The sequence below is a fragment of the Hipposideros armiger genome, unplaced genomic scaffold, assembly GCF_001890085.2.
Source record: "Hipposideros armiger isolate ML-2016 unplaced genomic scaffold, ASM189008v1 scaffold_299, whole genome shotgun sequence".
Lineage (NCBI taxonomy): Eukaryota > Metazoa > Chordata > Mammalia > Chiroptera > Hipposideridae > Hipposideros > Hipposideros armiger.
The window spans coordinates 157780-167648 of NW_017731649.1; the positions used below are offsets into that span (position 1 = coordinate 157780).

General features: G+C 50.8%; 1 protein-coding gene across 6 annotated transcripts in view; it reads left to right on the top strand.

Annotated features, from left to right (window-relative positions):
• Positions 1 to 3557, top strand: part of CCR6 (C-C motif chemokine receptor 6) — a 21610-nt gene extending 18053 nt beyond the window's left edge. For 5 of the 6 annotated variants that reach the window (XM_019659447.1, XM_019659446.1, XM_019659448.1 and 2 more), the window contains 2 exons: positions 1917 to 2022; positions 2123 to 3557. In XM_019659447.1, the coding sequence (XP_019514992.1) occupies positions 2014 to 2022; positions 2123 to 3226 (1113 nt within the window). In that variant the 5' untranslated portion in view covers positions 1917 to 2013 and the 3' untranslated portion in view covers positions 3227 to 3557. Of the gene's footprint in view, positions 1 to 1660; positions 2023 to 2122 lie in introns of those variants that run through there. The other variant, XM_019659450.1, reaches the window with a different exon arrangement.
• Positions 3558 to 9869: the final 6312 nt, after the last annotated feature.

The following is a 9869-nucleotide window of genomic DNA, read 5'->3' on the forward strand; positions in this document are numbered from 1 at the left end:
CTGAGCTCGTACCAGAGCTGACTTCACTTGTTCTCCTCTTGGCAGGGACCTTATGTCTATCACCCGATGTCTGAACATTGTTATTTAATGTACTGTCTAGGTTTTCCTGGCTGTTTGCTGCAGTAGGGTACGTTTGGCCTCTGCTAACCTGCCATGGCTGGACGCGCAAGTCTTGCTGTCATATTGTGATGGATGTGTTCTGAGAGTCTTACTGACATGTGTGTCACCACATGTGCCTTTGCAGCACAGGGGCCCTACACCATGCTTCCTCTGCACACTCTAAACACTCAGTTACGAGTGTACCCGCAGGCGATGGCAAAGTGCCGAGGGGGTCATCGCCTCCCTCCAGTCAGATCCAGGGCAGGGATGGAGAGGCCGGCAAGTGGCAGCTCCAGGCATCAGGATGGAACGGGGCTGAGGCCAACACTCAGTGACTGTGTAAGCAACAAAGTGAGATCAAGCCACACAAGATGTATGTCCAGAAAACCCTTCAGGGTGAGCTTTCTGTCATACCGACTTCCTCCTCAGATATCAGGGATCAACACAGACTCTGCCAGAGGGTGGGGACTGACCTGGCACAGCGCGATGCATGATGGGAAAGCTTCACCTTCTCCGCCCACGCTCCTGACGTCTGTGTTTCTGCTGTTTTCCCCCTTCTTGCCCTTTCCAGGCCACATGGCAGGGGGGCAGGATAGAGGAAGAGAGTGAACAAGAGGACAGGAAGTACAGTTGGCACGGACGCCGGAGAATTGTAGGCAAGCGGCTCTCTCTCTATCCCTCCCTCCCTCCTTCTGTCTCTCTCTCTGGCAAATATTATAGTAAAGCAGAATGATGGCACAAGTATGAGAATAACAAAGGATGCTTCTTCCTTTTCTGACTGAGTTTGTTTCAAATGACAGATTTCAGAGTCCCTCCCTCTAAGACTCCGGCTCCGTCCTTCACTTGTGCCCTGGGAACTTTCTTGAGCCTGTCCCCATGCTTTGCTCCCCTCGGCACTCGCAGCACGCCGCATGCTCAGTGCAGGTTGTACGGTAGCGGTCAAGCCGCCCTGGCTGGGCTGGTCGCACTGTTTCACAAGCATGCGATGCTCACGATTCCTTTCCAGCTGGAGCCGTACCGGTCACCTGCAGGAGCTGTCCCTTCGTGCCAGCCCTCGGCCGGCAGTCTGCTCGTGCCCCAAGGACCCAGGGTCTGTCCACAGTCTCTCCTGACCATGCCGGCCTTGACCTTCCTTGCCTCACTCTGGCTTCGGAGGATTATGATGTGTCTGCTTCGGTACATTAGTGATTAGTGGTTGCTAAATGGAGTTATTTGTGGCTTTCAAGGAGAAAAAACATATAATATTTTACACACACACACACATTCCTACTGCCTTTCGAGGCCAGACAGTCTTATTCAGTGTATCATGAGATTGACCTTCACATTCAAGCTGAAAAAAATTCTGCCAGAGATTCTCACGTGCCCTCATGGGTGAAAAATCACTGGACTGCTTCGTAAAGTGTTTTCAGGCTAGGACTATAAATTATAGCTATTTTGGACCTACCTTCACTAAGTTTTGTTCAGGAGAACCTTGCTGAACGTACTGAAGTTGAATGAGCAGGAAGATTTTTGAGCAGATCAAATCTGAGGTTTTGCCCCCGCTGATGCTGCAGGTCAGGAGTCGATGTCGTCTGGTGGAGCCCTGCATCTGTGTCATCGTCTAGGGCCGCTTGCAAGCTGCCAGGGCAGCTCTGAGTAGCTGTGACACAGACTGTGTGACCTGGCCCTTCCCAGAGAGGGCTGCTGAGCCCTGTTCTCAGTGCATATTTCTATGTGGGGCACACGCTGTGGATGGTGTGCAGATGGGCCGGGGTGCTTTAAACTGGTTCTGAGAACACTTGTCTTCACTGTGGTGTTTTGCTTTCTTTCCTCCTTAGATTCGCCTCGTCCTGTGAACTCTGCTGGAGAGCCAGGGACTTGAAGTCCCTTCCCTTCGACACCAGGCACGGGTTTCCGCCCAGGTCAAGCGTCACGATGAACGTGGTGAGCGTCTGTGTGATGTTGGCTGGGAATACAAATTTGGTTCTCTTGTGGATCCTTGACAATTGCAGCCCCGCTAACTTTGCCTTCATTCACTTTTCAGGAACCAAAGAATTCCACCAGCCCCTACGATGACTACTATTTGGAGTCAAGTAGCACTGAGGATTATCCTGATGTCTTCGTATGCAGCTTGCAGGAGGTCAGGGAGTTCTCCCGGCTGTTTGTGCCGATCGCGTACTCCCTGATCTGTGTCTTTGGCCTCCTGGGCAACACTCTGGTGGTGATCACCTTCGCTTTCTACAAGAAAGCCAAGTCTATGACTGACGTGTACCTCCTGAACATGGCCGTGGCAGACATCCTGTTTGTCCTCACGCTTCCCTTCTGGGGAGTCCACCATGGCACCGGCCAGTGGATTTTCAGCAACGTCACGTGCAAACTGATGAAAGGCCTCTACGCCGTCAACTTCCACTGTGGGATGCTGCTGCTGGCCTGCGTGAGCGTGGACCGCTACATCGCCATCGTGCAGGCCACCAAGTCCTTCCGCCTGCGGTCCAGGACCTTAGTGCACCACCGGGCCATCTGCCTGGCCGTGTGGGCGGTGTCCATCCTCATCTCCAGCCCCACCTTCATCTTCAGCCAGAAGTACAACATGCAGAACAGGGACGTCTGCGAGCCCAGGTACCACCCGGACTCTGAGCCCGTCCACTGGAAGCTGCTGGTGCTGGGGCTGCAGCTGCTATTTGGCTTCTTCATTCCGCTGGTGTTTATGATGTTTTGTTACCTGTTTATCATCAAAACCTTACTGCACGCCCAGAACTCTAAGCGGCACAGAGCCATCCGCGTGGTCATCGCCGTGGTGCTCGTGTTCTTGGCTTGTCAGATCCCTCACAACGTGGTGCTGCTGGTGACCGCTGCCAATCTGGGCAAAGTGAACCGATCCTGCAACAGCGAGAAGCTGATGCGTTACACCGAGAACTTGACCGAGGTCTTGGCCTTCCTGCATTGCTGTCTCAACCCTGTGCTGTACGCATTTATCGGTCAGAAGTTCAGAAGCTACTTCCTGAAGATTATGAAGGACCTGTGGTGCGTGAGGAGGCCACAGAAGGCCACAGGCTTCTCCTGCTCCAGGCTGTACTCCGATACCTTCATCTCCAGACAGAACAGCGAGACCGTGGACAATGACAACGCGTCTTCCTTCACTATGTGATGCGCCTTGGGAAGTGCTGTGGACGTGCACGGCGAGGAAGAAACACGGCAAAAGCCCCCTGTGCCCACGGGACAGGACCGCACTACTGTCGGGCTGCAGGGGTGCGCGGGCTCTGAGACGCAGCGTTTCCCAGATTTCCTTCTCCAGAAACACTTGGGGACTCTGCAGCCTCTTACAGCTGGCAGTCCCCAAAACATCCTCTGGGAAAGACTGAATTAAAGGGAATTGTTTACATGCATGAACATTTTCAGAAATAGTTACAAAGCAGTCCTAGACTCCAATTTCTTGTGGTCACAGCAGAAAGCCACATGGGTTGAAAAACAAAAAAAAACCAACCAAACAAACAAAACCCAAACAAAACACAAATGAAAGCCCTCATACAACTCATTTTAGGCAAAAGGTTACACTTTTTATCCATCCAGATGTTTACTGTTGCTACTTACGAGCAGCTCATGGCGCCTTGACTTGGAGCTCAACCCTCTGATGCACTTGACAAGTACGCGCTTGCAAAAAGGCAGCAGAAAAACAAACTCAGGAGAGAACAAGCTGGAAACACTGTGAAAAGACAGAAAAGTGGCTAGATAAGTACGAGGGACAGTTGTCACATGGATCAGGCCCTTCAGGCTGGGATGGGCCATCAGGAAAGTGAAAGTTTCCTGTATATCTGGGCAACGGGTAGTTCTTCGAAATCCGTCAGACCGAGAGCTCTAGGAAGATGGGCTGCCGACAGCACACGTCCAGCACACAGAGGGGCTTAATTATCTGTTTAACAAATCACAGTGGAATGTGATTTGTTAAATGTGCAGCTTAAAATATTAGGTCTTTAAAATTCTTTTATAAATATAGTATTTTTCTTTAAAAAAAAAAGAACAAGGACACTTTACTGAGAAAATATAGCAAGAGCTTCTGTGCCATGTCCGCAGAGGAGCGGAAGGCGTGAGGGATGCTTAGGAAGCGCCTGCTGGTGGCTCAGAGCGCCAAACCCCGCTGGCTTCTGCTGTGGGTTTTCAAGTGGCTTTACCTGCAGCCTGAGGTGAATCAGGAATCAGATTTCAACAGCTCTCTTCAACTTCGGAGAACTCATGTTTGGAAGCGGTGTGTAAATAGATGAACATAAGTGGGAAAATACGAGCGTGTGTGACAAAAAGACAGACATGTACTAGGAAAATACTGACCTAAGCTGCAGACACTGATGTGTTTAATACTGACAGACATGCTCTTGGAAACTTTCTCTTGTTCTCGTAAGCTTTAACTAGGTCTCTATATGAAATCCAAAGCGATACCTTAGGGCTCCGAGTCTGTGTGTTTAACACATGGTTTTGGCTTTGCAAACTCAAACTATGTGAGGTAGGAATTGTCTTCCAGCTTCGGTGTTCCGTCTGGGGGACTGGTGTTGCAGGAGCTTGCATCCTTCAAACCTGCCAGTGGTCGACTCCAGGAATCAAGCAAAGAAGACATGACTCAGATGCTCCTTTCATTGTGACCGATGCTTGGATACAGTGACACTTCTATCCTGGCACAGAAGCATCTTGCTTACTTGGCATAACTAGGAAATGAGCTCTTCTTTAATAATTTAAATCTTCAGATAAGTGAAGCTTACCTCTTTATGCAATAGCCCTTTTAAAATTTTAGCCATAATGAATAAAAATGTTTCTAAAATGTACCATATGCTTTATTTCATTAAGCAGCATCTTTTTTCCTAGCTGCCTCGGGCGTCTCGTAAGTCAGGCACATCGGTAACTGTTTGGGGCTGCCATGCGGCGACACCCCCAGGACTTGGGGCTATGTAGGCGTGTGCTTATGCATAATCACATCTATTTGTGCTGACCAGAGAGTTTCTCCTGGTCCCTGCCAAAGAGTTGAGACGGTCTCAGTCAGTTAATTTTTGGATACCTGAGATTTCACCATACGTGCGTATAAATCTCAACAGAGGTGGAAACTGAGGCACTGAAGTATCCTCTTGCAGATCGCACACCTTGGTGATAGGCTCTTAAGTATTGCCGTGCAAACTGCATGCTGATTTGCTTGAGGATAGACAGGCTAGTTTTCCAATGAGGCCAGGAAAGCACCACATTTTCATCCTTTTCAGATGTCTAACAGCACGTGCATCTTGCACAGACTCTGGCCTGAGTGAACACATGCTTATGCTTGCAGGACACAAGCTCATCCACTTGCTGGGGCCGCCATGACAAGGGGCTGGAAGTTCAAGATCCAGGTCCAGGGACTGTCTCCTTGTTGTGCAGATGGCCGCCTTTCACTGCGCTCCCACGTCCCTGCTGTCTCTGTGTCCTGATGTCCTCTTCTTATCAGGACCCCAGTCCTACTGGACCAGGGCCCACCCTAAAGACCTCATTTCACCCTAATCACCCCTGTAAAGGTCCTGTCTCAAATGGTCACATTCTGAAGACTGGGAACTTAGGACTTCAACATAGGAATTGGGGGCGGGGGGGGGGACACACAATGCGTCCCATAAATACTAGTTTTCTGAAGGTAGAACAACTCTTCATATTAAAGTTAATTTCAAACACTTGAGAATTCACTTCCGGGTACTTTCTTCCTTCCCGATAAGTTGTGTTGCAAATAGTTGTCCCCACATCAGTTTTTTCAGTTTTCCAGACGCCTATCCCCATAGAATGAAGATGACAAAGGACACGTGGGCTCAGGTCAACCGTACCTACCTACTAACCTGTACAGCCACTGAGCTCCGTCTAACGCCCACTCCTGCGGGTTACACTTCCTCTGAGAAAGTCTTCAGTGTCATGATGCCAGGGGCCCATCTGCTGCCCTCCATCGTGCCCTGGAGGGCTTCTCCTGCCCCCACCTCTCCTGCAGTGCAATGGGCATTCCCCTGACCTCAGTGGCTTCCATACTCAGTGCAGACACTGACCCTCCTCTAGGGAACCTCAGAATGGTGGGCATCGGTGTGCCCCACTGACACCCAGGGCAGTCCCGGCTTGTGACTCCAGGGTGGTCTCTTGTCACAGTCCAGTCCCTAGAGCACTGCACAGCCTGCCTCCCAACTCTGGGAAGAGTGGCAGTTGGGGTTCTGTCAGACTATTTGCATCATTACTCCCTGCCTCTGAGCAGTGCAGCTCCTCTGATGTGGTCTGCACGCTGCTCCCTGCCCCGGGGAACCTGGCCTGCATGCTGTGTGCTCAGGGATTTGACACATCGGGGGGCTGCAGCACGCAGAGCTCAGTGGCCTGCTGTCATCTGCTTTCACATTCCGTGATTCAGGATGCGCGCTGTAACACCTGCTGCAAATGGACAGGTTGCATTCTTACGTTCTTCCTTGAGTTGCATTTGGTAGTATAATAATTTTCCTGATGTCTTACTTACGTAATCCCATAAAAGAGCTAAAGCAGGAGCTGCCTCCTTTCTTCTCCCCTGGTCTGACCTCACACTCCAGGTAGGCAACCCAGGCAGGCCGTCCTCGTCCTGTTGTCCTCAAGTCCAAGCTGTCCTCATGGTCCAAGGGGGCTGCTCTAGCTCCTGCCATCGTCACATTCCATTCTAGCAACAGAAAGACAGAAACGGGAGCAGGTGGCCTTTCCTTTCAGGGCGCAGCTTGGAAGTTGTGGAAATCACGTCTCTCAACCTCTTGGCCCTCAGTTAGTCACGCGGCTGACCCAGGTGATGGACAGTCTAAGCATGCCCACCGCCCAGGCCGTGTGTCCCTACAGGCCGTCACAGGGACACGGTGGTCCCATCACCGCGCACGAGGGAAAGGAGGCTCCGGTGGAAAGCAGAGCTCATTTCAGAAAAAGAGCAGAGGCTGTAAAAGCAAGGAAACGGTTCAAGCTGCAGTGGGAGAGTCCTGCGAGCACGCGGCGGGGTTTGCAGGGTCAGCGCCGGCCCCAGAGCCCCGCGGGTGCCCGGCGGCCTCCCCGCCCACCTCTCGGCGGTCAGCGCGGTACCCGGGCCGGTCGGTCTGAATTTTCAGAGCCCTATATTTGGAACTAGGGTCACTATTTGCATAAGGAAGTTGCATTTTCTGCCTCCATTTGGAATGTTAGCTGGATTCCTGAATTCAAGATGACGTTTCGAGGTCCTGTCTCTGAACCCACCACGCACGCGAAGGAGGCGGCGCGGCGCTGCACGTAGCGGACACAGGCACTCAGGGGACCCCGACCGTCCTCCCCGCCCCACGACACGGGGCTGGGAGGCGAACGGCCGCTGGACGGGGCGCGGCCGCCCCCTGCTGGACGGAGGCTGCGCGCACAGCTCGCTCCCGGGCTTCGTGTTAATAGACTCTTAACACTGTAGCTTCTAACAACGGGTGTGCGATACTTACAATAATACCTAAGTTTAAAAATCTGACTGCAACATTGCTGCAATTTACTTTTTTCTTATTGCTTTTAATATTCATATAATAGTGGGTTGGCTCCTTCATTTTTTTTTTCTTTTTCGTTCTGTGACTACCTACATTCTGTTTTTGTGTATGTGTTTGCTTGTACGTTTGTTTTGGTTCTAGCACATTAGCAGCATGTGTTAATGAATGCATATATGGTTTGGTAGATAAGATAGCCATATATATTTTAGGACAATTTTTAGGGTAGAATAGCTAATAAAGAAGATATTTTATTTTAGAAGATGAGATATAATCTCCTACTCACCAGAAATTGTTCTAAATCTCTAAAATGAAGCAATCTCGTTTTTCTAGTTTTCTAAACTCCAGGTGTGTCGGAATTTGTTTTGCCCTAGTTATTAGGACAACAGCAATAGGCTGGCATGTGGGTGAGTCAAAGATTGTTCCTGCATCTGGGCGCATGGCGTGCTGGGTGGGGGCGGGAGGGGTGTTCTGTCCTGAGACACCTGCCAAAGGCTGACAGTAGCGCTCCATGCGAAGACTTGCAAGCATGGCCCTGCCTTTGGGAAAAGCGCTCTCAATGAGCTGTCCTTTCCTCGGCTGTCTACAATCCTGACTTCGAATGACCCTCACCCAACAGCAAGTGGCCACAGCTGAAGATGAGGCTTGAGAGCTACCAGCAGTGACCCTTCATGACCCAGCCTCTGGCCTCGCTCAGCAACCTGGGGAGCAGGGAATGAACATGGAAGTGGCCATGACCTTGTTAGCTATCTCATCGGCAGTTTGCCCCTGCTCGTCAATTCTTCTTCATCAGCTACAAATGACCTATTTCTGTGGCGGAGACAGCTGCCCCCACAGACCTGCTCTTCCCCAGGCACATAGCCTCCCCTGGCACGTGACTCTGTTCTAGACAGATGCTGAGTATAAGGGCAGTGCATCATTTCCAGGTCTGGCCCACACAGATGCCCGAGCATGTGCTGCCTCACTTTTCCCTGTTGGCTGGAATGGCGCTAACCCCAGGTGACCTTGGAAGCCAAGTGTTGCAAACAGCAGAAGCTGCCTTAGTCTGAATTCCCATGGAGTCTACTCCCCAGAGCTCCTAGGTGAACAAGAAATTAAATTCTATTATGTCTTAGCCAGCCTATGTTTTACTGTTATCTCTCCATGATGGAGCCTGTCCACAGGGTGCGGTCTCTCTGGACCTGACCGTCCTCCTACAAAGAGTCACCTTCCATCCCTGCAGGCTCTCCTACTCCCTTCCACTCACCCTGTCCTGACTTCAGAGCACAGAATCAGAGGAGAGGTGACACAGTGACAATTGGCTCAGCTCCACCAACTCCTGCCCACACGGAAGGTCCTCAGGCCCTGCCATCCAGGTGACGGTTCTCTGACAGGGTTCCCTGATACACGTGTCCCCTGGCCTATGGTTTCGGTGAAGACGAGACTTAAAATTGAAGCTGTGACAACTCAGTGGCTGCAAAACGAATTCGTGGTGGGCCTGGGTGTGGGTTTCTGGGATCCTGTTGTGGGGGTTCTTCTTAGTTTGTGAAGATAGTAACAAGCATTTTTCGATTTTCAAAAAGGCATTTCTGCACCTCACACCCATTAGGATGGCTGCTTTCAAAACACTCAAACAAAAGCCCCAGAAAATAAGTGTTGGCGAGGATGTTGAAAATGGGAACCCTTGTGCCTCGTCGGTGGGATTGTAAAATGGTGCAGCCACTGTGGAAACATGGCGGTTCCTCAAACAAAAAGCTAGAATTGTCACATGATCCAGCAAGCCCACTTCTGGGTAGACACGGAAAAGTGTTAAAGCAGGGTCTCGGGGAGATGTGTGTGCACCCATGTTCACAGCAGCATTATTCACAAAAGCAAGCAGGGAAGCACTCCGAGTGTCCGTCGCGGGATAAATGACAACCAAAGGTGCAACATCCATACAATGAAGCATCACTCAGCCTTAAACAGGAAGGAAATGCTTAAACATGGATGAACCCTGAAGACATTATGCTCAGTGAAATAAGCCATTAGCAAAGGACAAATGCTCTATGACTCCACGTCTATGGGGGACCTGGAGTCCTGAAATTCATAGAGACAGAGAGTAGAATGGTGGTGCCAGGGGCTGGGGGAGGGGCACGGGAAGGGGGGCTCACGTGTGAGTTTGGCAGGGTGAGGGGTTCTGGAGGTGACGGTGGTGATGAACGCACAGCACTGTGAGTGTCCCTAATGCCACTGAACCGTACACTGAAAAATGGTTGAGATGGTAAGTTTTATGTTATGTACATTTTACCACAATTTAAAAAGAGGCATTTTGAGGGTGACTATTGTTTGGGGACT